Source organism: Sphaeramia orbicularis, chromosome 7 (genome assembly GCF_902148855.1).
Source record: "Sphaeramia orbicularis chromosome 7, fSphaOr1.1, whole genome shotgun sequence".
In the NCBI taxonomy this organism is placed as follows: domain Eukaryota; kingdom Metazoa; phylum Chordata; class Actinopteri; order Kurtiformes; family Apogonidae; genus Sphaeramia; species Sphaeramia orbicularis.
Window position 1 is genome coordinate 27,224,089 of NC_043963.1, and position 27,983 is coordinate 27,252,071.

General features: G+C 38.2%; 2 protein-coding genes across 2 annotated transcripts; one reads left to right on the top strand and one right to left on the bottom strand.

Annotated features, from left to right (window-relative positions):
- Positions 1-775: 775 nt before the first annotated feature.
- On the bottom strand, positions 776-8,999 carry LOC115422930 (rho-related GTP-binding protein Rho6). Its single transcript, XM_030139563.1, has 5 exons — positions 8,767-8,999; positions 7,081-7,168; positions 3,742-3,851; positions 3,476-3,610; positions 776-3,191 (listed from the first exon to the last, which is right to left on the bottom strand). The coding sequence occupies exons 1-5, from the start codon at positions 8,884-8,886 to the stop codon at positions 2,946-2,948; spliced, it is 699 nt and encodes a 232-aa protein (XP_029995423.1). The 5' UTR covers positions 8,887-8,999; the 3' UTR covers positions 776-2,945.
- Positions 9,000-21,992: 12,993 nt separating this feature from the next.
- On the top strand, positions 21,993-27,914 carry prim1 (DNA primase subunit 1). Its single transcript, XM_030140028.1, has 13 exons — positions 21,993-22,241; positions 22,498-22,655; positions 24,593-24,699; positions 24,810-24,883; positions 25,239-25,375; positions 26,290-26,348; positions 26,460-26,569; positions 26,694-26,785; positions 26,881-27,013; positions 27,103-27,172; positions 27,261-27,373; positions 27,452-27,550; positions 27,651-27,914. The coding sequence occupies exons 1-13, from the start codon at positions 22,133-22,135 to the stop codon at positions 27,668-27,670; spliced, it is 1,281 nt and encodes a 426-aa protein (XP_029995888.1). The 5' UTR covers positions 21,993-22,132; the 3' UTR covers positions 27,671-27,914.
- Positions 27,915-27,983: the final 69 nt, after the last annotated feature.

Here is a 27,983-nt window from a genome sequence, read left to right on the forward strand (position 1 = left end):
AGATATGACCCATTTGGACGTTCAGAGGCTCCGTAGTGAACGTGAAAACACTGTCATCTTCTACAACATTGATTCACCAGTCAAACCCATGGAGTTTGATGAATGACAGTGGATGGAGACAATTGTTTTATGTTCGATTAATGATATATTTTGTTGAATAAGTCCTCTTTTCTTGTTTTCTCTGTTTCTGGTATAATAAAACAACTTTAGGAACATCTACATGATCGGAAAACTAAATATAGGAAAATACATGATTTATAGTGAAAAAAACAGAAAATACAGAGGATTATATACAATAAATGGTGAGAAATTAATTAAGAATGATTAAGTAGATAGAAAAATTAATTTGAAAACTGCCACAAACAAAGTACTGGGTCTTTATGGGTTAAACTCAGACATCAGGATCCAGAATATATCAGCCAAACATTGGTCTTGGCCATGTTACTGACATTAGCTTTTGGCAAGTATAGAAACATTTCACTCATATTTATCTCCTGTGTTGCATTAAATATTGTTTCATAGATTAAATATTGATTGGTTGATCTTTCTGGTTGATTCGTTCGCATTTGAAGACAGAATGACCTGTTATTTTTATATAATGAAGATCTTTGTTTCCCACAAAAAGGGGGATAATAATAAATATCATCAGTATCAACATCCGGTATCAGTCATATCATTATAATACCAGACTGTGAGAAAATCAGCCCAATGTGCACCAAAAGTCATCACTCAGATTAAAACATAGTCAAATACCTGAAATAAACACTTACAGATGAACATAAGACATATTTATTTAAATAAAAGTCTCAAAATGAAAATAGCATATGACAATAACCAATACAGAATTCAATCAATAATTTAAGCCAAGTTTGGCAACTTCATACAAACATTTTCTTTTGCTTCAGTAACATTCTTTTGGCATATTTTTATACAAACAGGTTGAAGTGGAAGGATATGTACAAGAAAAAAAGAAACTCAGAGAAACTGAAATGGCAGTTGTATATTCAACAAAGACAAAGAGCTTGTTAAGGACAGCATGATGTTCAAGACAGAACTGAGAAATGATATAATGCCTGCAGAGCAACAGAGACAGTGTTAAGTTTATGTATCAGATCACATGTTGCTTCTAACAACCCACTCACGGCTGTTTCCAGCATGAGGTCTTAAACACCACTCACAGACCTTCTACAGTCCGCTGCTCCCTGAAATGTCCGGCCATCACCTTCGCTGTGGCTCGTGTCTAATGCTACAAATAAAAGGTGAGGCGCCCTCTCTCAGAGCCATCCCTCTCTCTCTGTGAGACAGGAGCCCCGCTCACGCCTGCCCCTGCTCCCACTGTTGCTAGGCAACACGTTAAATTCCAGTGTTCTGTACATCCAAAGAACTCTGGGCTTCTCAGCGCAGACCTACAAATCATCAGGTTCTCCATTAGCTGAGCTGTCACCAGCCGTTAATGCCAGAAGACTCAAGTGAATACTAGAACAATATCAGCAACTACAAAAAAAAAACAAACACCAACGACAGACAGTCACAAGCAATCGGAAACATCTAGAAAAGCTATTTGACATGGAAAACAGCAAGAATACCTTTTCATGGTGGTTGAAAATCAGAATCAAAATATTTTTAAAGCATAAAAAGCAGGAAAAATCTTGTTCTTCAGACAGGACCAGCCTGTTTGTGTGATCATTTATAACCGTCCCTTTCCAGTTCAGTATCAGCTCAGGGACATGTAGCGTTACTGCAGCTTTCCAGGCCGTAAATGGCAGCAGGGGTGTCGTAGATAACTCTCCACATTAAAAAGCCACCTTAAGCAGCATTTGGATCTCATTGAAGCCTGTGGGGACTATTAGTCATGAGGCAGAAGATCAAAATCTGATTTAAGACCCCTTTTTTTGGCACATCACACTAAATTTAACTGGCTATGTAAAAATACAGTGTTATTTAATAAATAGTAAAGAAGAATAGTTCAATCTTTTGCCTGCATTAAGTGTTAAAATGGTTTCAATTCAGTAACTTATATTGTATCAGGGAATATTGAGCTGATGGATCATTAATGTAACACCATTAAGAATCAAGGCGGATGGTTAAAACACAAACCATTGAGGACTGAAGTACAAAGTATTTGTTTTTGTCGCAACATGTCCCCCCCAGACCAGTTTGTGGCTCATGTGAATGCTGAGTCACATTGCGCTCCTTCAGATGTGCTCTCAGTTCATCCTCCCACCGCCTTTGCAAATGAACACTGAGCTTGCCAAATCGCTCCCTTCTCTATCCTTTTCTCCAGTGTCAGCTTTAATTTATGAAGGAAGCACTGTGAATGGTCGGCGGAGGAATAATTTCTTTTAGGGTCGCTGTTTTGAATTCCCCAAGCCACATTTCTGTAGAAACTGCTTCCTGTCACTGTCAGATTTTACATTTCATCTTGTCGCTCAGACCACGTGCTGACCTCAGGAGACATTCAGATTAAGAGATGGAGAGGAAAGGGCACCGCGATCAGAATTTCAAGTGGGACTCATCAGGTTAATGCAGTGAAATGCAGTGTTTACAACCACTTTCCCTATGGAAAAGAGAGGGTACTGACCTTATTTGAGCAGACTCTTGCAGCATTTACTGCATGTGAGGACCAGGTCTGCACCCTGAAGTGCCTGCTCTGCTGTCTTTTATACAAGCGTGCAGGATTACAATACATACAAAATGCCAAGGAATTAATTCGGAATAGATTCAACATCAAACATTTCCAGTCTTTCTCTGCACCATGTGTGCTGGTGGCAGGTCATGGTCAAAATATTAATGTCAGAGTTGAACATAAAAAGCAGTCTTTTTGGAATATTGAGCAGGGGGTTTTGGATGGATGCTGCAAGGAAAAGAGAAGCCTTTCTAAAAATCCACATCAAAGATCTCTTCTCCTTACACCGCCTTCTAAACCTGCTTCAGTCTACTTGCATTCACATGATAGAGCAGCTCCTGGACTTGTCCTTGCTGAAGGTGGAAGAAAGGAGCTCTGTCTTGCTGGGCAGGTGTAGGAGTCTCTTGGAGAGGCGGCGGACAGGGCTGGGTTTGTTAGCAGGCTGCAGTTTGTCCATACAGGCCAAAGCTGCGGTACGGAAAACACTGTGGATGCTCTTCTCTGATGTGAAGGCTGAGCACTCCAGGTAAGCCTCTGCTCCCAGCTGCTTGGCCAAGGAAGATCCCTGTATGTACATGAAGGATAAAGACTTTTAGGAGTTTTTTCCTCACGTGAACTAAAGGTAGAAGAAGGAGGGTTTAATGATAAAATAGATACACACTGGAAAGTACTGTGAGTCATACCTGACTTATGACACTGATGCACATGTATAAAAACATACTGGATGACTTAAAGTAGGTCAAATAATGGGGAATTTTGGGATAAACTGGGCACAAGGATCCCAACTTAGACACAACTGAAACTTAAATAGACACAAAAAGAAGGGAAGGAAGAAATCATGGAACAAACCTGTTCATGGGAGATGGGAGCCTGCTTCTGATTGGACAGCTCTATGCGCGTGCATACATCTGTTCGCAGGTCTGTCTTACAGCCTATTAGTAAGATCCGCGTACTGGGACAAAAGTCCTGAATCTCTGCTTTCCACTGCAAAGGAAAATACGTCACCAGAGTGCCATTAGTCATTAACTCTTGTGAATGTAATTGAGGGGACTGCTACATGCAAAAAGCATTAATTCATAATATCATTATACAACAGTCATCTTTGCACTCCATACCTTTTTAAGCGCAGCATCTACTGTGTCTGGTCGGCTGATGTCGAAGCATAAGAGCACTGCATCTGAGTCACTGTAGCAGAGGGGCCTGACGTTGTCGTAGTATGGAGAACCTACAAGGTAAGAGCAGTGACAAAGTCAGTACATACTGAAACAGCATCGTGAGCGTAGTTTATGTAGACACATAAGGATACAGGATTAAAATTTTCTTTCTGAGAATTGGCTAATATGTCTCACTGTCCCTCACTCATGGCCTCTAAAATACTGTTAACCTTTCTAGTACTTGACTCTGTTTGCCATCTGAATGCTCCATTTAAAAAAAAGCTTCAAAACAGAAGAAATGATAAGCACGTAATGATCTTTAAAAGGGAAAACTTTTACTAAAGCGCTGAACAGAAACAAAGTGACTGAACCGGTTGAATCCTGCTTTGACACTACTATAATGTTCTATCACAATCATCCCACACACATTCACACAGTACAAACACAAACAGACACATACATCTATGCCAAAATGATAAGAGAGCAAATAAAGCCTGACGCCCTCCCACAGACAGGAATTTTTCCAGTAAAGAAAACTAAGACACTGACTCACAAGCAGTGTTTCCATTATTAGGCAAAAGTCAAACCAACTCTTGGTTCGACAGAAACTTGGTCTTACAAAGCCAGCAGCAAATTTATTCAAATTCAGTCCCAGTAACAACCAGTTCTTTGAAAAGTATTAATCTTAATGAATAACGTGAGATGAAAAGCTGTTTTATGGTGAAAAAAACAACAACAAAGAAAAACATCAGTTTGATCGGTTTGGGGATGATTTATAATCCTGATGATACATCCTATTAACTCCTATTTACCAAAAAACACTAAACTCACATCACACGATTCATCACATCACTTCACCGTCTATTCTGAATGTTGTTATGACAGTTGGGTGTGAAGGAAGCACATTTTCTTCACATTTCCATAAAGTGTTGAACTATATGTAGCACTTCTTAAACCCTCAGGAAGGCTCCTGGGATAAAAACAGGCTGCCAGGATGTCCGCTCTCTATTGTCTTCCCTCTGCCACCTAATCACCCCCCACACACCAACAATAAGATTTAATTTCCTACTCCGGTCTTCTGGGGTTAAATATGCACCAAGCTCCTTCCTCACAAATAAAACCATATAATTATATCAGTCGCAGATACTTCTAAGACAATGAACTTCGAAGTTCTCTGACACATTCAAAAGAATTCCTTTTATTTTTCTAAAATGCACTCTGATGTTACCCTCAAACTGCACTGCTATTCAAGCAATCTTTCTGCTTTTTCTCAGCCTGAATTTCACCTTGAATCTGAAAAGTAGGACAACTTATACAACTGAAATCTATCAATAACTTTTTTTTTTTTGGAGTAGGAATCAAAGTGCCCATCACATAACTATCCAGGGTGATGTAAGGCTTGAGAAAGAGGAGGCAGAGAGATCTAAAGAGGACACAACATCTAGAACCTACTACCTCCCACATAAAACAGCCCCCCACTTGGACACACAAACCCCTTTAGTTGAGCAAACATGAGCTACTCTGTCAGATGAAAAGTGAATGAAATAAACTGACTGTTCCTCCTAAACCAAAAATAAATAAAACTATTCAAGACACATCAGATATTTAAATGATAGTTAATTTTACTGCATTAGCATTAAAATTAAAACACCTTGAGCAATACTGTACAGAAAGATAACAAAAAGGAAAAGACAAATAAGGATAGGAAGGAACTTTGTATTGCATCTAAAATGTAAATAGATCTTATGCAATGTTTCCTCTGTGAAGGGTGACTGTCCAGAAAGTTTTTACTCCGTGGGAGATAAACAGACAAACCTACATTAGTTCAGTGTTGGTTTCAGTTATGTAAGACCTTTTTTTAGGCAGCACACACCATAAGGCAGCAAGGAGGTCATGCTCATCTATTCTCTCAGTATCCCTCACTTGTGCCTTCTGTTCACAGCGACTGCAAGCCATGCACATACACACTGTAGCACACAACAAAACACACAGGCTTGCCTACACTCTCACAGACTTCCACCCCCTGCATAGCTGAGGCAACCCCCTTTCCCCTGTGAAACAGCCCCTCTGCAGGACTACTGGCATGGGCCAACTTCCTCTGAGCACTGTGCTTTAACCAATCCTGTTATCAAAGGAAGATACAGCCAGTAGGATGGCTTTATAGTTGAGTTTATTCACATAATTCATAAAAGACTCAAAGAGTCTTATTCATTGTCCATTCACAAAATGCACAGAACATACAGAGATCTGAAAGTTTCTCTCTCAGCTTTGCAATAAAATGCCACCCAATTAGAAAAAAAGAGATAAAAATAGATTAAGAAATAAATAAATTAGTATAAAAGATAAAATAGACACTCTAAGTAGATATAACTCTAACCTATTTACAATAGTGGCAGTAATGCAAATACAGTAACAGTAAAGGTGCCAAGATGTTATTAGGTCACATTTAACATGATTGAACATGTTAAACTCCCTCTCAGTTTTTTTTTTTAAATTATGAAACAAAAACAGTTTTGACAATATTTGTGGTTCTTATATGATAATGATAAGCCTGCAGTGTTATTTTCATGGGCATGAAAAAGGTTTTTCCAGATAGAGGTGTCAGTCATTGTTGACATTTGTATGAATCTGACCATCATTTTAAGACAATTAAATCACTCACTGTGTCTGATCTGTCCATATTAAATTAAAACATTCTAAAACATCATTATAAAAGACTATAATGAGCTGAAATGAACTAAATTAAAACAAACCCTTCTCTCCACTGAAAGGACTGACCATTCTGTACATTTTACATGCAGGTGTCATCTTGGATAGGATACATTCTACTGTACTAACACACAAAGGCATTACAATATATGTGCTAATACATTTCAGGGCCACAGTATAACATACAGAATGCTTAACATTAGAAGTTTTACCCACTCTCAAATTATTAAAGGATCTTCTACTGGGGTCTCATCTGTGTTTTGGACTCTAGATGACTTGAGGGCCTCTTAACCATTGTCTAATCCACTGGTAATCCACTGTTTTCCCTATCTGCTGTAGAACATCTCCCAGCAGATTTCACAATGAAAAGCTGCTCAGTTGCATCAAAATAAGACAGACAGATAGTGACGTGTGCGTAAACAGCAACACTGTCAGTAACACAATGGAAAAAAACATGACTTCATTTACACCTGGCTCCTGGCTGAGTCGGGACTGTAAACAAGTTGGCCTGAGCACAAACACTGGGCGTCAAAGCACAGAGAGAACATCAAATAGACAGAGAGTCAAAGAGAAGAGAGAAGATTTACAGACCTGATGTGTCCCAGAGACTGAGCTCAACACGCTGGTCTTCCAGCTCCAAACAGGCCGTGTAGTTCTCAAACACAGTAGGGACGTATGTCTAAAAGAGGACAATTAAAGGAAAGAGCTTAGGAGGCAATAATGACTAAGGATTTTAGTCATGTATGACCCATATAGATAAAGGAAGTCAAACATGTGGTCTGGGGGCCAAAAACGGTCCACCAAAGGCTCCAATCTGGCCTGTGGGATGAATTTTTTAAATGCAAAAATTACTCTCACGATATTAACAACCAAAGGTGTCAAACTCATTTTATTTCAAAGGCCACATATTTGATCTTATGTTGACCAGACCAGTAAAATAATAACATAACCTATAAATGATGACAACTCCAAATTTTTCTTGATTTTAGGATAAAAAAATAAAATGACATTAAAATGTTTACATTAAAAACTATCCTTTCACACAATATGTGATTAATTTAAACAATCATGAACAACCTGAAATGTCTTAAGAAAAATAAGATAAATTTTAATAACATTATGCCTGTTACTAACTGTTTTGTGCCTCCGTAGATCCAGTGTGATCTGTAAGTTGTAATGCACATGTGTAAATGAGAAGCTGAGACATAATATATTCAAATTGTACTTATGTTTTTTAAGAAATTTCAGGTTGTTCATATTATTCACATTTTTTAAAGGATAGTTTGTGGATGTAAACATTTCCATTATATAACTGTACTTTTTTCACTCTAAAACATGACACAAGTTTTACTGGTCTGGCCTACTTGAGATCAGATTGGGCTGTGTGTGACCCTTGAACTAAAATGAGTTGACATAGATATTGATTAATCCTATAATCATTAAACAGATAACAGAGAACCTAAAAGCTAATGTGATCAAATTATTTAAGTAATTAACTCTGACCAGATCAAACTCAACTGATTGACAAGATTTTTTTTTTTTTTACATGCAGTGTGAAATTAACCCAAACATCCACTGATGACCAAAACAATCTACTGATCTAAAATATTTAATAATACTACTACCACTAATCCTATTAATACATGTAGATAATTCAGGAAAAATGCAGTTTCTCAGATTTTCGTGGTCATCAGATGTGATCCATCTGAACATTTAGAGGCTCCTTATTGAACATGAAAACACCTCATCAGCAACATTGACGCATCAGTAAAACCCATAGTTCCACAAATGACAGGGATTGGGGACACTTGTTTTTATATTCAGCTAATGATATATTCTGTTTTAAAAAAAAAAGTCACTTTTGTCCTCATTTCACCAATAACCTCTGAATTTACAGTGAGCTTTAATGAAAATCTACGTGATTAGTAAATTAAATATAGGACAACACCTGGTTTTCACCAAAAAATGATAATATTATAATAAATGGCGATAAATCACTTGTGGAAAAATAATAAAATCATTTGGAAATTGTAACAAAAATAGCTGTGGGTCTTTACGAGTTAAATAGTCCACTTCTTTAGTTATAGGTATTGTTATCTTTTCCAAACTCGTATCCTATTGACTGAATATTAAACAGTGTGAGAGCAGATATTCTTCCTCCAGATGCACAATAAATTAAACACAGTATAGATTAAGGATTAAACCATATATCTTCTTCTCTAATCCGGGTAGATACGATACTGAGGACACATCACACGTTGCGTTGAAGTGTCGTACCTCTGGATAGCAGTCCTTGGCCAACACTTGTAACATCGCCGTTTTACCGCATTGGACGTCCCCGACCAGCACCAGTTTACAGCGGGCTACAAAAGGCTGAGTGAGTCTTCTTTCCTTCATACTGAGGGATAGATACAAATGAAAGGAGTCGGAGTGGAAATAACGGTGGTGAAGTTTAGATCCCGTCCGCAGCGGCAGTGCGCACCCTTCGGCTCCGACAGTCTGACCCGTCAGTGAAGGAAACACTGCGGAACTTTATACGCTCGCGCCAACCAATGAGCGCAGCGCCACGCGCCATCCGCCAGGAGGACAGTGGAAATAAGCGGTAGTTATCAGAGGAGGGGAATGTGGGTTTATTAGAAGAGGGGACGGGGATGTAGATATGAGGTAGAATGAATGAATGTATACTTTTCAAACACAGCCCCATGTTTGGGATTATATCCTGACCAACAGAAAAATCTTTATAAAAGCCAAATCTCACAACTCTAGGTAAATATATCATCCTAAATATACAGTAGAGTTCATGTATGGTAGAATTTATGGAGAATAGAACAGCAGACAGGGAGGGAGAGTCATTCTTATAAGTGTTAGTGAATTGCAGTATCTATCATGTCTTTTTTTTTTTTTTTTTTTAATTTATCCTCTTTATTTCAATAATAATGACATTTTCTTAACAATAAGCCCTTTAACCCCATGAGAGAATGATTGTGTACTTTTCAAGCACAGTCCCATGTTTGGGACTATACATCCTGATCTACAGAATTTTTTTTTTACAAAAGCCAAATCTCACAAATCTGGGTAAATATATCATCCTAAATATACAGTAGAATTCATGTATGATAGAATTTATGGACAATAGAACAGCAGACAGAGAGGGAGAGTCAGTCTTATAAGTGTTAGTGAATTGCAGCATCTATCGTGTCATTTTTTTAAATTTTTTTAAAAATTTATTCTCTTTATTTCAATAATAATGACATTTTCTTAACAATAAGGCCTTTAACCCAGTGTTTTTCAACCTTGGGGTCGGGACCCCATGTGGGGTCTCCTGGAATTCAAATGGGGTCGCCTGAAAATTTCTAGTAATTGCTAAAAAACCAAACAAACAAATAAACAATATATGGTGAGTTGAGAGAGACAATCCTAATCCATAAAAGACATGACAAACTCTGAAGCTGAAACTGCAGCACTGTGGTATTGTTTATCCGTCAAATGTTCATTGTGGTCGGTTTCAGATGCTGCAGCTCTTTCATAATTCATAGTTTGAGTTCTTGTTTGTTCAGTATTAATTGTCAGCCTTGTAAATCCAAGCTGGACTGACTGTACATATCCTGACCAAGGAAAATCCAATTCTTCCTTTGTTTTACTTTACCTTGATTCACTGCCTCCGTCCACAATAATATACATTATATAGACTAAATGTAACCAAAATTAACGTTTATTTCCAACACAGTATAGCAAACTATTGCATGATCAATAACAAATGAATTTTAGCCAAAAAAATGTTTCTGTTTTGAATGTCTGGGGTCGCCAGAAATTTGTGACGTTAAAATGGGGTCACGAGCCAAAAAAGGTTGGGAACCACTGCTTTAACCCCTTAACCCCATGAGACGTTATTCCAGCTAAACATGCTGCTGCTGAAGTGTCATAAAAGCTGCTGTGAATATGTGCTTATGCTTTTTTTCTTCAGTGGTTTTGCTTTACTGTGGGTTTTTAGTCAAAACACGGTGGAATAACAGAAAAAGACAAAGAGGTTCACAGATTTTTACTAAATAAGACACTCAGAATGTACATCAATAAGTGATCCAGGATGTATACCATGAGCTGTGAACTGGGACACATGGAACAACAAGTATTTGAATTTAAGCCCAGTAGTTTTTGCTTTTGGTCTCTTTTTCTAAATCAGTCTAGCTGTTTTCTTGCCCCTGCTAGAACTCCAATAAGCAGTTACATGGTGAAAACTTGGTAAAAACACAGTTTAAAAAAAAAAAAAAAAGTAAAATCACCATAACACTGCAAACAACAGTAAAAACAAAAAAACAACACAATGAAAACAGTGTAAAAAAAAAAGCCCTAACCTTCTATTTTTATACTGAGTTGGTCTCATTCACTGCTCAGTGTTCTACCCCCATTTTACAGGCAGCGGGGGTGCACTGAGCGTAATTCACTAAATAACTCTGGAGACTGGGACTGAACACCTGTGTAGCTTTAAGAAAATCATGTATTACTGCGGCTGATAATAAAAAGACATAAAGATGGACTGTGTTTCAATGGTAAAGGTCATGTGGTCTGACAAGTCCAGACTGACCCTGTTCCAGAGTGATGGGTGCAACAGGATGAGAAGAAAGGCAGATGAAGTGTTTACCCATCATGCCTAGTGCTTACAGTACAAGCCTGTTGGGGCAGTGTTAGGATCTGGGGTTGATTCAGTTGGTCAGGTCTAGGTTCACAAACGTCATGATTAAAAAATGAGGTCAGCTGACTACGTGGATATACTGAACTAGTGCGTTGACCCGTGGGGATCCACAGGTTGTAGATGTGGTAGTTTGTATTCATTCATTCATTTTCTGAACCCGCTTTACCCTCACTAGGGTCTCTGGAGCCTATCCCAGCTACTTATAGGCGAAGGCGGGGTACACCCTGGACATGTCGCCAGTTCATCGCAGGACTGACATATAGAGACAAACACTCACTCACACATTCACACCTATGGACAATTTAGATTAACCTATCAGTGCATGTCTTTGGATGGTGGGAGGAAGCTGGAGTTCCCAGAGAGAACCCACAGACACAAGGAGAACATCCAAACTCCACATAGAAAGGTCCCACCCCCATCGATTGGTGTTGGAATCAAACCCAGGAACTACTTGCTGTGAGGCACTGCACCACCGTGTGGTAGTTTTTAGGCTATTGTGTTTTTTATGCTGTTGTGTATTGGTGTATGCTGTACCACATTTTTCCAGCAGTCACCGCCATAGCGTTCTGGCCATGGCAATGTGACTGTATTCCAAAATTACTAATATCTCCCAAAATATAAGTCCAATCAACTTCACATTTTTGCTACTGTCTTTCTTGACCAAAAATACATAATTACGCCCAGTGTTAGGAATAATGGCGTTAAAAATAGCGACGTTACTAACGCCATTATTGTTTTCCAGAAACGGGTGATCTAATGAATTCCTATTTGAAACGTTACAATGCTGCTACCGTTACCGGCAGTGAAATGCAGTGCGTTACTATGCACTGATATCTAACAGCTGTTATCCATCCTGGCTTGCCCAAGTGTGACATTCGCGGACGAGTTGAGTCTTTTCAGTGAACGATAAGAACTGATTCGTTTCAAGTCATTTGTTTACGAGCCGTTCTTATATTCACATTGCCCACACTGCCTTCATGCTTCACCTGTGTGTCCATGAGTCTGAGTTGTCCTCGCTACCTTCACCTGAACGACTAATGACATGTCCGAGTTTGAGTTGTCCTCAGCACACCCCATGCACTTGAACGCAGCTACGTGTGCAGCTAATTTAGGGGAGGAGCTATCAGTGACAGTCCGACTGACTGGACTGGAGACATTTACTGCTGGTTCAGGGAAGAGCGACTGAAAAAAGTAGAGATGTGGGATTAAATGGAGGAGCATCTTCTTCCTATAAATGCAGATATGCACTTATGTGGTGGAAAAGCCGGGCCCTGGTGGGTCCTGGTGGACCCCAGCCTCACCACAGTTATGGTATTCAGTACCTGTCAGCTGTTCTACTCTATACAACTGGCCCATGAAACACTCTCAAAAATCAGTTTCCTTTTACATATTTGAAGGTTTTTCAAAAAAGTAACGCAATAATTACTTTCCCTGGTAACTAATTACATTTATGAAGGAGTAATTCTGTTACTAATTCAATTACTTTTTTTTGGGAAAGTAACTAGTAACTGGTAACTAATTACTTTTTATAAGTAATTTGCCCAACACTGACTACGCCCAACTGCAGCATTCAGCTCTTTCTGGATTTTGTGTGAATCCCCACCCACACACACATTCACGCACACACACACACACACACACACACACAGGCCACTTATCTTTTATGATACAGATGACCAGGTCTGAACATCAGTGTATTTTTTCTTCCCTGATGACTCAGATATATTCCAAGATGACAATTCCTGGATTCATCCGGATCAGATGGTGAAAGAGTGGTTCAGGAAACATATGATGTCATTTTCACCCATGGGTTTACCACCATAGAGTCCAGACCTGAACCACATTGAGAAATTTTGAGATGTAATGAAGAACAGTCAGAGCTCCCTTCATAAATACAAGATCTTGGCCAAAAACTAGATAAGTTGTGACATTGCAGAAACTTAGTGAAATGATGTCATGAAGTAAGTGTTCAGTGATCAAACATAAAGGTAAAGTCCAACCAAAATACCAGACTGTCTGATTTTTTCCTCCAGCTGGACTGCGTACTCATATGTGTTTTGACTGATGTTTATCTTAAATGGGAAATTCTGTGTTCAAAGTGAAAGTAAAACTCAGAAAGTACCCTGTGTGCCACCTGATACTGACATAGTTTGGAATTTTATGGACCTGGATCTTTGTGATTTCTCAGTTCAGTGAGTGAATCAGTAGGAGGATGAAATAACCAAAAAAGAATGTGTCTAAAAACAGGTTTAAACCCAGCTAATCAATACAATGAATCTGCTCCGAACTTCAGTGATAACTCAGACACAGTGAAATGTGGGATACAGCCATGCGGCGATACATGACCCATATGACTTGTTGTGCGTGTATACATATGTTTATATAAGATGTAGCGTGTACGAACAGCACCGAGCCAAGCGCTGCCTGCCAACCTCAAATAGATGACAGATGGCTTCATCAATTTGAAGTGTAACAGAGAATCCAAGAGTGTCACCCATTTGGAAAGGAAGTGGAGCATGACGAGTTCTGCAGGACGTAAATGGAAACAACTGCTCAACTGTCACACTCGGCTCTTTGATGACATGAATGTATAGCATGAAACTCTGAATGGGGACGTCGACTGCACCTGCTATCCGCTGTAGTCAAAAGGCAGCCAGTGTCAGTGTGTCATTTTTAATTCTGATTTCTAAATTCACACTTTGCTGCTTTACTTCATCTCACATATGCGCACCCTACACTAATAACACACAAACATTTCTCTGTGGTGAGTCATGCTCCATTTATTCCTCCCTGTTAGAGGTTGTGTGTGTGAGTTTCCAGGAGTCTGTCTTAATGGATGACAAACACTGGGTTTTCCCCCCCGTTTATGGATGATTTACACACTGTGATGTTTTAATCTGGTCTGTCTGTCCATGGCGGAAATTCTAAACTACCGCACATCTGCACCAAGGTTTTTGAATTTTTCATTATAGTTTAGTTTTATTTATTACCTCCGCCAAGGAAGTTATGTTTTTGCCAGGGTTTGTTTGTTTGTTTGTCTGTTTGTTTGTTTGTTTGTTTGTTTGTTTGTTTGTTTGTCTGTCCGTTAGTGTGCAACATAACTCAAAAAGTTATAGACAGATTTGGATGAAATTTTCAGGGTTTGTTGGAAATGGGATAAGGAAGAAATGACTACATTTTGGTGGTGATCGGGGGTGGGGGGGCCCACAGAGGGGGCCACTGATCAGCCTTGGCGGAGGTCTGCGCCCTCCGAGTGCTTCTAGTTTTGACTTTTTTTCTCCAATTCAGTTAGTTTGATTAGTTTTTAGAGCAGGTTTGCTAGTTTTTATTCGTTTTTATTTTCTAAATGCTTAGTTTTAGTTGAGTTTTTTAAATATTTTTTATCTTCTTCACCGTCAAATTCAAATAAAACCCAGACAGGACTCTGCTGCTTTCTCCCAACTTTAGTCTCCATGTTTCCAGGTAGAGTGGGGACAAGAAGATGACTTTAAACGACAAGTGACAAGAAGTGACGGACCGTTAAATATCATATGGTGCCAGTAGCTAAAATTGCTTGAGGGAAATAAATCGAGTTCATATCAATCCAGCATTGACAAAAACGAAAACTAAAGGAATTTTATCCCTAATTTTTATACGTTTAGTTAGTTTTGTAAGCACACAGTACACTTTCAGTTAGTTGTTGTTTTTTTTTTTGGTTTAATCATAGTTTTTATTTATTTCAGTTAACGAAAATGTTTTTACAATTCTACTTTTCGGCATTTCGTTAGTTTTCATTTTCATTTTTCATTAACGATAATAACCTTGATCCGCACAAAAAAATGTCACATAAAGTAGATCTGTAGAATTTTTTTCACCATTGTTTTGTTTTTTTTTTTTGAAACTGAAGAATCACATACAGGGTGGGGAAGCAAAATTTACAATGAACATTTAGTTGTTTTTTCTCAGCAGGCACTACGTCAATTGTTTTGAAACCAAACATATATTGATGTCATAATCATACCTAACACTATTATCCATACCTTTTCAGAAACTTTGCCCATATGAGTAATCAGGAAAGCAAACGTCAAAGAGTGTGTGATTTGCTGAATGCACTCGTCACACCAAAGGAGATTTCAAAAATAGTTGGAGTGTCCATAAAGACTGTTTATAATGGAAAGAAGAGAATGACTATGAGCAAAACTATTATGAGAAAGTCTGGAAGATATTATTAAAGAAGAATGGGAGAAGTTGTCACCCGAATATTTGAGGAACACTTGCGCAAGTTTCAGGAAGCGTGTGAAGGCAGTTATTGAGAAAGAAGGAGGACACACAGAATAAAAACATTTTGTATTATGTAAATTTTCTTGTGGCAAAAAAATTCTCATGACTTTCAATAAACTAATTGGTCATACACTGTCTTTCAATCCCTGCCTCAAAATATTGTAAATTTTGCTTCCCCACCCTGTATATGCTCTGTAACACTATTATCAACACGATCAATTTCTTGCTGATTCAGAAAGTAACCCAAAACTAAGCATATTTCTGTTTTATTTCTAAATCCACCAAATGTGATAAGTTTTCCTAACCTCAGTTGTGAAAATAGTAACTATAGATTTTTACACTCAATGCCATTTTTTTTTTCATGACATTATCCATCTGATAGTAGTATAGTCAGTATTGACAATGACATCACATCCATTCTACCACAATTAACTTAAAAAACAGTTGATGATAGAAATATGAATCCATGTCAGTGTTTTAAGGGTCAAGGAAAGGATTTATAATGTTCGGTATCGTGGAAAAGTCTTAGGGTCATCATTGTGTTTATTGATTTAACCCATAAGTACCCAGTTCTACTTTTGTGGCAGTTCGCAAATGAATTTTTCTCTATATTTAGCCTTTCTCAAGGGATTTATCACAGTTTATTGTAATATTATCCTCTTTATTTTGCATTTCTTTCTTCAGCAACTAGAAAAGCACTCGGAGAGCACAGACCTCCGCCAAGGCAGATAAGTGCCCCCCCCCCCCCCCCCCCCCCCCCCCAGATCACCACCAAAATTTAATCATTTGTTCCTTGTGCCAGTATCAACATTTCCAGAAAATTTCATCCAAATCCGTCCATAAATTTTTGAGTTATTTTGCACACGGACAGACAGACAGACAAACCAATGCCAGCAAAAACATGAGAGGAAAAGATCAAGTATTTTTTAATATTCCAATTACTGATCATGGAGATGTTCATAAAATCTCAGAGTAAATTCAAAGGTTATTATATTCAAAACTGAGAAAAATTAAGATAAAGTGACTTTTTCAGCAAAATATATCATTAACTGAACATAAAACAAGTGTGTCCATCCACTGTCATTTATCAAACTTTGGGGGTTTTACGGCTGAATCGATGTTGTAGACGATGATGGTGTTTCCATGGTAACTGTGGAGCCTCTGAACATCCAGATAGGTCCTATCTGATGATCATGAAAAGGTGACAAACTGCATTTCAAACCAGTTATTTACATGTATTGATAAGATTAACATACAGCATGTATTCGAATGAAAGTGATGTTGTTCTACATTGCATTTGTATATATAAGTTATTTATTACAAAAAATGTTTGTTATAACTGTGTAACAGCACAACAGGAAAGAGAAAAACTAAGGATCAGGGTCTCAGGTTGTGTGACCCTATGCTATCATTGGCTGGCGTTCTGTAACGCTGCGCTGTCATTGGTTGGTGTTCTGTGACGCTGCGCTCTGATTGGCTGATGTTCTGTGACGCTGCGCTCTGATTGGCTGACGTTCCGTGACGCTGCGCTCTGATTGGCTAACGTTCCGTGACGCTGCGCTCTGATTGGCTGACATTCCGTGACGCTGCGCTCTCATTGGCTGACGTTCCGTGACGCTGCGCTCTGATTGGCTGACGTTCCGTGACGCTGCACTGTCATTGGCTGACGCTCCGTGACGCTGCGCTCTCATTGGCTGACGTTCCGTGACGATGTGCTCTCATTGGCTGACGTTTCGTGACGCTGCGCTCTCATTGGCTGACATTGTGTGACATGCCACTCTGATTGGATGCCGTTCTGTGATGCTGCGCTCTGATTGGCTGACGTTGTGTGACACTGCGCTCTCATTGGCTGACGTTCCGTGACGCTGTGCTGTCATTGGCTGACATTCCGTGACGATGCGCTCTCATTGGCTGACGTTCCGTGACGCTGCACTCTCATTGGCTGACGTTCCGTGATGCTGCGCTCTCACTGGCTGATGTTCTGTGACGCTGCGCTCTGATTGGCTGAAGTTCTGTGACGCTGCGCTCTGATTGGCTGACGTTGTGTGACGCTGCGCTCTCATTGGCTGATGTTCTGTGACGCTGCGTTCTCATTGGCTGATGTTGTGTGACGCTGCGCTCTCATTGGCTTACGTTCTGTGACACGCCGCTCTGATTGGATGCTGTTCTGTGACGCTGTGCCCTGATTGGCTGACGTTCTGTGACGCTGTGCCCTGATTGGCTGACGTTCTGTGACGCTGCGCTCCGATTGGCTGATGTTGTGTGACGCTGTGCTCCCATTGGCTGACGTTCTGTGACGCTGCGCTCTCATTGGCTGACGTTCTGTGACGCTGCGCTCTCATTGGCTTACGTTCTGTGACGCTGCGCTCCGATTGGCTGATGTTGTGTGACGCTCCGCTCTGATTGGATGCCATTCTGTGACGCAGCGCTCTGATTGGCTGATGTTGTGTGATGCTGCGCTCCCATTGGCTGACGTTCTGTGACGCTGCATTCTCATTGGCTGATGTTGTGTGACGCTCCACTCTCATTGGCTGACGTTCTGTGACACGCCGCTCTGATTGGATGCTGTTCTGTGATGCTGCGCTCTGATTGGATGATGTTCTGTGACGCTGCGCTGTCATTGGCTGAGGTTCTGTGACACGCCGCTCTGATTGGATGATATTCTGTGACGCTGTGCTGTCATTGGCTGATGTTCTGTGACGCTCCGCTCTGATTGGATGCCATTCTGTGATGCTGCGCTCTGATTGGCTGATGTTGTGGGACGCTGCGCTCTCATTGGCTGATGTACTGTGACGCTGAGCTCTCATTGGCTTGCGTTCCGTGACGCTGCGTTCTCATTGGCTGGCGTTCTGTGACGCTCCGCTCTCATTGCCTGACATTTTGTGACGCACCACTCTTATTGGCTGGCGTTCTGTGACGCTGCGCTCTCACTGGCTGACGTTCTGTGACGTTGCACTCTGATTGGCTGGCGTTCTGTGACACTCTGCTCTCATTAGCTGCTCAAAACATATAAATGAATGAATGAAAAAAATCCTGTTTTTTTTTTAATCATTGCTTCCTGGTGCTGTTTAAGGCTAAAAACTCAACAAAGACTGTTCTCGGTAATTTGCAAATGCCCATGTTCCTGTGACTTTAATAAAAAAAGCCTCAAATCATCGCAACTTTCACCACAATTTTTTGGAAAAGCTGCCGTAAAATCAGGCATTTTAGGCTGCAACAATCAAAAAAAAATCCTGGAGGGACTGATTAGTGGATCAACAGGTATTAAACATTTTAGATCAGTAGATGGTTTTGGATGACGATGGATGTTTGGATCTTTATGGGTTAAAACATTTATGACACACATAAACATTTCTCAGTCTTTATAAAGAGTCACAGCCAGGACATAGAAGGAATATGTGCAGCACCAAAAAGAAAAGTTCAGAAAAACAAGAAAAACTCTGCAGAAAAAAACGAAGTGTAGTGTGACCTCTCTTTATACTTAATCTGTCTTTAACTCTTTGGTTCAGACAACATGAGATTTACTGCATTAATTTTCAACCACTTTACAGCAGATTTCATTCAACACGTGAGAAATTTCATATTGTTTGGGCAACAAACACAGTCCACATTAAATGCTGACGTCAGCCATCAGACGTCATTTAGTTGTGAATTTTTGTGTGTGTTTATAAAATTGTGGTCATTTTTAATGTATTTTCTCGTTATATCTTCAGAAAAATAAATATTTAGGCTCATTACAGCCCTGTAAAAATAACAATATAAAGGTAGCCTAAGACTTTTACAGTGCAATTATTCAGTTTTGTAGACATGATCTAAGGAGCTAAGGAACATTATTACAGTACTAACTGGTAATTAGCTAAAATAAACACAAAACAAATCTTCTCTAGAACTGATTCACAACACATGATTATATTGTCACAAATAACAGATGTTCCCCAGTTTTAAAAGCTTATTTCTACTAGTTTTGCAATGAAAAGTATTTATGTGCTTCAAGTCTTATAATGGTACAGAAAACACTGACGACTTCCTAACGTGATTTTTTTTTTTTTTTAAATTGTTTTAAAATAATTAAGGATTGGATTTAGGTTTTTTTTGATGGGTCACACTGTCAACGCAAGAAGAAAAAACAGCCTTTTAACATTTTAAATGTTATCCACAATTTAAGTAGACTGATGAGAGGGTAGTCTTCCACTGGAGTTTATAAAGGGTAACATTTCATATCTGGCCATGTATTTGAGAGGATTTCCACTGACCTATGTGTCACTAGTGCTCTGGTGATGAAACGTGGCAGCAGCTGAGACAATGGCACGCTTTACTTCTTTAGGAGGATGTGTTGACTTTTATGGAATCCCTGAACTACTCAGTATGACCTATAGCTCTGCCCAGCATACTCTGTGGGCACCTGACAATCGTCTGACCTACATTTATTGTGGACACTCCTGAAAGTTATATTTCACCTCATGCTAACTCGCCCCACTGACATTTAATGCTATGTGTGGATGCTGCGTGCAGAATATGTATGACAGTATGTGATGTCAAGAAGCATATGAGGGGTATGTAACGGGGGAAATTTTTCCACATTCAGTGAGACTCTATTGTATTCAGACAGTAAGAAACAAAGACAGACAAGTACATCTCTGACAGTTTCTAGGAAAGGACTCTAAAATAGAAAAAAACTAAAACATTGCATCCTCAGCACTGGATGAGAATTTGCATAATTCAAGTAAGATGTGGTTGACAGCACTTGCATTATGTAAATCAGGGTATGATTAAAGAATATTAGCATAAATACAAGTGCAACCATGAAGTGGAAATGTATTGGAAATTCTTTCGTACTAATTGCTTTTGAACATTCAATGGTTCATTGATGTTGCAGATGAGAAACTATGACCTTCAATCTACAGCACAAGCATTTCACATATTAGCATACAACAGATACGTAATGTTGGAACATATGGGCTATACTTGGTGTCTACTCATTGGACACCTATGGAAACAAAGACCACTTGTCGTACTTCCATTTTGAGTGACATACTGTATTCAGATGCTTTTAATGTGCAGCCACGGTGCAAAGGGAGAGTGGTATTTTTCATCAGAAGTTCAATAACAGAGAAGGGCTCTTATTGCTTCACAGCTCTCAACCTTCAGTGGGAACATCGACACTTGATTCAGACTGAGTTTGAGACTCGTTGGGTAAAAATGTATCAGTAAAAATCCAAATAATCACAAGTAAGACTCCAGCACAGGATGAACCACAACAATAGATTCCTCTTATTTTTGTTTTGAATACAGAATGCCCTTTTCAAATGCCAAATCAAGGATTTTCCCTACATATTGCATGTGCCTGACACTGTCTCTGACTACAGAGGGAACAACAAACAATTAGACCAATTAACCTGACAGAAACAAAAGAAATCCACTCCATGCTATTTATGTATCTCCCAGTAGCACTATCTCGGCTCTGTTTCACAAAAGGTAAAGAAATGTGTGCTTAAATAATTCTGTGCCTGCTACATTTTTAGTCTTCTAAAATGATAATGGCAATTAATGTCTCTGAGCTGATACCACATTTTGTGGAAAAGAGGGGTTTCAATAGTGTCAAATTATAGCCTACTGCCCTCTAAAGGTATAGTGCAGAAAGTACAGCTCAAACAAACTGAAGCAGATCAATGCCATATAATAATTTACACATTCATGAGATTAGACTTTACTTTGGGAAATTACCTCAAATTCTGATTGTAATAAATGTATACTGCCTGAACTCCACGTTATTAAAACATATTTAAAGATTTATATATACATTGGGCCTTAGATATGAACATGGTTATATCTAATATATATTATATGTTCAGTGGTAAATTTTATATACACAAGGGTAGACTTTAAAACAACATTAAAAAAAAAATTAATTCAGAAATAAGAAAAAAATAAGTGTTTTAAGACTCCATGAATAACTGAGTTTAATAGAGAGATGAAAAGCTTTTGAAATAAATTTTGAAACTTACATCTTCAGGTCTTTATTATTCTTTCTATATTTTTCATACAGTGATTATCTTTATCATATTTGACGCTTCTTGTATTAACATCAGCCTACATTTTTGTACACAACTTGGATTTACTGTTGATGCATAATAGTCACTAATAAATAATAATAATAATAATAATAATAATAATAATAATAATAATAATAATAATAATAATAATAATAATAAATTAAGAAAAGAAGACGGTAACACAACATAATAAAAAAAAATTCCATGAAGATTTTTCGTTATTCGAGGAAAGAAAAAAGCGTTTCAGAAAACGAATCCCATGATCCTCTCCTTATGTGGCAACACTTCCGCCTTTTTTTTTTTTTTTGGCGTTGAGCGTTGCAAGGTTAATTCAATCTTTGAAAAAAAACAGCCAATTTTATATTAGTTGGCAGTACTTTAGATATTTTGAGTACTTTTAGTTTGCAGAAGTCCTAATTTTGTTTCATCTGTTTTTTTGAACACATTTCCTGTTTGGGGTGACGTCATTTCCTTGATCTGCCATTGGTTGTCTCATTTCCTTGGTTTTCCCGCGCGCTCCTCTGGGTAAAACACAACACACTTAACTGTCAGTCTGCAACGATAGAGAGCTAACTAACCTCACTGTGACTAAAATAAACTGAATTTTAACCAGTAACGGGGCTTTTATTAGAGTCAGGCGATGCCGTCCTCAGATTATGACTCGGCTTCTCTCCCGGATTTGTTACCGTTGTACTACCGACGGCTGTTCCCTTTCTCCCAGTATTACCGCTGGCTCAACTATGGAGGAGGTGAGTGTCCTGACCAGACACACACACACACACACACACACACACACACACACACACACACACACACACACACACACACACACACACACAGACAGGAAAAGTAACTACATGTTCAAGAAATGATGTGTTTACCAGTATTTAGTAGTTTACTCCCTACCTGTATGTGTGCATTACATTGGACTGATGCTTACTATTTTTGTTTGTCTTCTGTAAGAGCCCTTAACCCATTAAATGACTCTTTCTCTGTTTTCATCAGTACAAAAGAACTATTTCCAGAATCGTGAGTTCTCCTTCACTCTTAAAGATGACATCTACGTCCGCTACCAGTCTTTCACCACACAGAATGAGCTGGAGAAGGAAATGCAGAAGATGAACCCCTACAAGATTGATATTGGAGCAGTATACAGTCACAGGGTATGAATTTGTAATAAATCAACATTAGGATTTATCACAATAGGAAATTATATATATAAAAAAAAAACTGTAGTAATGTTCACAATATATTCTTTTGCCTTAACCCATAAAGATCCAAACATCCACCATCAACCAAAAGCATCTACTGATCTAAACTGTTGATTCACTAATCCTATCAATCCATGTAAATAATTGGTGTAAAATACAGTTTTGTCGTCTTTTCATGGTCATCAGATATGATCCATTTGGACATTCAGCAGCTCTGTAGTGAACGTGGAAACACAATCATCTTCTACAACATTGATTCACCAGTAAAACACATGGATTTGATAAATAACAGTGGATAGAGACACTTTGTTTATGTCCAGTTGATGCTACATTTTACTGAAAAAGTCACCTTTTCTTCAATTTTTCTGTTTTGATAAAATAACCTTTGACTTTGCTCTTAGTTTTTATGGACATCTTCATGATCAGTCAATTAAACACAGGAAAATGGATGACTTTCACTGGGAAAAAATGCAAAATTCAGAGGATAATATTGTAAGAAATGGTGATAAATCAGAGAAAAAATCATTTGGGAACTGCCACAAAAGTCATACTGGTTCCTTATGTTTTAAGGATGTAGTATGTGAACATTCTCATCCCAAACATGTGCAAAATATGTCAGTGTTCTGTTGTGACACCTAAAGCAACTGGAGGAGGAATCAGTGGAGAAAATGCACACCATCCTACAGTTCTATGTTCTTTGTCCAGATCAAAAAAACAGAGAGAGATCACTATTTTGATTGATCTGTAGATTTGTGAAAATGTCTTATAGTTCATATAGTTCTGTCATTACATGTTTCCACTTGAACAAAGTTTGTCCTCAGAACCAGCAGCATACATTAGAAACAAAATCCTTTAATGACTAAGATTAAACACTTAGATGATTACAGGTGTAATAAATAACTCTGCAAGGAGCAGTATGTTAAAAGAGCAGCACTGAGAGAGCAGCATGCAACAAACAGAGTAAAACAGCAGGGTAGAGAGAAATGTAGGTGTGTTAGTGATGCGCAGAGTTCACAAGTATTACCACCTCTGGTGTAGAAGCTACATTTGTGCCTTGTTCTAGTGTTTTTACACAGCCTCCTGCAACATTTGTATCTTGTTACGTCTTTTATACTCAGTAGTTTTGATCTTATTACATTTTTTTAACAATATTAGAAAATCACAAATAACCAATTTGCTTATTCACATCTTACTCATTTCACAGGAACAAAATCTGCCTTAAACTTTAAACTGTGTTAAACTTAAAAAGAAAAAAATGATTTGGCATGTCTCATTGTAGTTATTAATATTAAATGATGTGGATTTTTTCATCATGTTGACATTCTTGCCATATCACCCACTTGTAATAACACGTAATAACACTCTGAAGTATCTGTGCAAGGATATGGAATCAGTGTTAAAATAAACAGAGTTCCTGTGGGATCTTAAAAAGTCTTGAATTTCCAAATCTGCATTTAATACCTTTAAAATGTATTACAATTAATTTGGTAGGCCTTAAGTTCTATTGCCATGAACTTGTTCACTGTGTTGTGTTTAAATGTGTCTGTTAAATATCCAAACTGCAAAGAAAGTAACATTAGTCAACTCAGTTCCACGCATTCCAACCCAACAATTTATATTGAAATTAGGAACCAATTGTCACTAACTTTGCAGCCTCCAGTGAGAAATGACTCAGAATGATGGGAATCAAGGTGTTGGAGTAACTCAATAGAATTTTCTAAATTCTAGGAGTTGTGAATTTTTGCCAGTATGGCTTTGAAATAAGCTGAGAAATGGGCATTAAATTCTGTTCTAAGTAGTCTTAAAAAGGTCTTAAAAAGTCTTAAATTTAACATGTAGAAACCTGTAGGAACCCTGAATAAAGTGTTGAACGTAACTGTCCCTTGCAGCCCAGTCAGCACAACACTGTGAAGTCAGGAACCTTTCAGGCACTGGAGAAGGAGCTGGTGTTTGACATTGATATGACAGATTATGATGATGTCCGAAGCTGCTGCAGGTAAATGGATAATACAGACTGTGATCATGACTGATTTTTTAAAAACTGTGTAGTGTTACTATCGTAAAACGAATGTGATAAAACTGTTAATTCACAAACTCAAATTCCAGTGCTGCGGATATTTGCTCCAAGTGCTGGACCCTGATGACCATTGCAATCCGTATCCTGGATAGAGCTCTTCGAGGTTTGACACTTGTTTTGCTCATGCTATTTTGGACTTCTGTTAACTAGAGGTTTGCTTATAGTAGACAGGTAATAGAAGTTTTAATCGTAGTACATTTTAGGCTAATATAATAACAATAGTTTGGACCTGGACAGAGTTGGTAAGTGATTAATGAAAACACATTATGTATGTCTGCAATTGACTGTCTTTCATCTTATTCTAAACTGATGGGCTCAGAAAGATATCAAACTAAAGAAATTAATACACAATATTTGTTTAAATGGTCAAACTCTAATATTAACTGTACAAATTGATTTTCTATAGGGATATTATTATGGTCGGTTGTTTATTTAAGTTGTCTTACTTGATCTTGCAGATGACTTTGGTTTCCAGCACCTGCTGTGGGTTTATTCAGGCAGGAGAGGAGTTCATTGCTGGGTTTGTGATGAAGCCGCCAGGAAGCTCTCTGTAGCAGCTCGTTCTGCAGTGGCAGAATACCTGAGCTTGGTGAAGGTAACGGCCTAATATACACTGTGTGATTTTGTTTGGTCCCAGATATAACAATATTTGTGGCAAAAAAAAAAATATTGGTCCTATGTCACACAGTTGACATGGTTCATAAATGTCTATTGTCCCAGTCTTGCAACCAAAGATAGTCTGGAACAACATTCTACCAGTCATAAAGTTAGGATCAGTGTGACAGTTGTGTTTTTGCTCGATGAAAATACTAACTTCACACTTTCTTTGCAAATTGTCATCATTACCTTATTTTTCAGAAGTCATTCCCAGGTCAACACGGTCTTTCTTCCCTTTGACCTTGGATTTTTTCTGTTCACATAAATACCACTGTTGTAGTAGGATGATCATTAACTTGGCTTGTTTATTTACAACTTTTGCAAAGCAGGTAGATGACCTGCATATGTGGCTTATGAACTTAACAGTCTGTAGAAGCCATTATTTACAGGTAGACAGAAAGTAGAGTACCTTCACTAACAGTTTGGCTTTGGTTGTCAAATATTTTTTAATGTGAGGAAGAACCAAAATGTTTTTTTTTTTTGTTTTTGTTTTTTTAAAAAGTCACATTTTTATTGAGGTTTTTCAAAATTTTAACAAAGAGATACATATTCAAATTACTTATTCCATTGTAGATAAAATAAAACAGTTGTGTTCAGTAAAAACACAAAAACAAGAAATAACAGTCATGGTTATTGATATCTATCATCAAAATAAGCTACATACATTCGAGTCTGTCAATCCTTAAGCATCATTCACTGTGTCCATTTCTCCCACTTAGTCACAAAGACATTTTCTCTCATAGAACCAAAATGTTTTAATTAAATTGATCTAATTTACTTTGGGTCAGATATTGCGCATATGTAGACATTTTTAGTTGTCGTCATAATGTATTACTTATTGTTGTCTATTAGGGTGGTGAGGAGACCATGAAGAAAGTGTCATTGTCAGATCCGATTCATCCTTTCATCAGGTATCTGGATGTTTGATGTTTGTATCTAATTGTACTTACTTTATTAACATTGTCTCTATCACTTGCCTTTTGCCACTATTATCATAACACCTTTACTTGTGATCACAACAGAGAGTCTTTGTTGGTGGTGGAGCAGTACTTTCCCCGATATGGACTACAAGAGCAAGACATACTTGGCCGTAAAGAATCTGTGGACAAAGTGCTGGGACTTGTTCCTGAAGATATCCTTTAATGTGTTTATTAGAACTAATAACTAATGTTATCTACATACAGATGCACACATTTATTGAAAATAAATTAAGCATTTAATTAAAGAACTGGACCTGCCCTTAACTCTGCCTTCAAATGTTAGAAAAGACTTGCAGCAAGACTTCCAAAATGAGAGGAAACCTGAGGTCCGATGGAAACTGATCAGAGATCATGCCACTAAGAAAAAGGTTGGTCATCCTGCTGGCAATGCACACTGGCTATTGGTTATTTAACGCTGAATTGTTTTAGACATGTATTTACAGCGATAATCTGTCTTCTCCAGGCTGCCGGCAAAAAGGGCCACCACTTTGACAAAGAAATCATGTTACAGTATTGTTACCCACGTCTGGATGTGAACGTCAGTAAAGGAGTGAACCATTTGCTGAAGAGCCCCTTCAGTGTTCATCCAAAAACAGGTTAGTTTAGAGCTATTCACGCTTTTATGACGACTACATCACTGTCATCACTGCTGACCCGCACTTGTTCCTCCTTTAACTTGGACCAGGACGCATTTCTGTTCCCATCGACCTTAAAGAATTGGATAGATTTGATCCTTTTGCAGTACCCACAATCAGGTGAGAGATCCTTATTTTTTTGCTGCTTTACTGTTAGTGCTTTTTTTTTTTTAATTCCTGTCAAAACTGACGGTATAACCTTTTTCAGTCTGATCTGTGAGGAACTGGATCGGCCCCGAATAGGAGAAGAGGAGGAAAAGGCAGAGGACGACAAGGACAAAGAAAACGAGAAAGATGCTGCTGAGAGGCGAAAGATCAGAGGTGTCTAAGTCAACCTTTACTATCAATACAAACTTATGGAGCAACAGAATGTTTCAGCTCTTGTGTTAATTTTAACAGATTACAAAAGGACCAGCCTGGCAAAGTACGTGAAGTGCTTTGACCAGTTTCTGGATGGAATAGCTCAGTCACGGAAAGGAGAACTTCTCAGAAAGAGTGGTATGTTTTAGGGTACAAAAGGTGAACAAAGTAACTTCTGAGAATTTATTTGAATGTAACAAACTTTTCTTTATCTCTTGTTTTTTTCTTATTCTTTTAGATCTTCAGAAAGATTTTTGAAGTGGATCAGTGATCACTGAGTTGATGCATTTCTAAGGCAGCACTGTTACCTAACAGGGCTGATGATGGAATTTTGTCCTGTTTTGGGGGCTTCATCTTGCAGTTTTCCCTATAGTCAACCCAAATAAAACAAATAAAAACATGTTACTACTAAATTTAAACTGATACTCCTCTCTTTCTTATGTCATAAGGTTGTTGTACAATGCTTTATATTGTAATAAACTAATAAACTGGATTCCTTGGATGTCTTTCTCAGTCCTCTTTTATTTTATCAGTTAACTATATTAGGACCAATTTTTTATTATTATTTTTT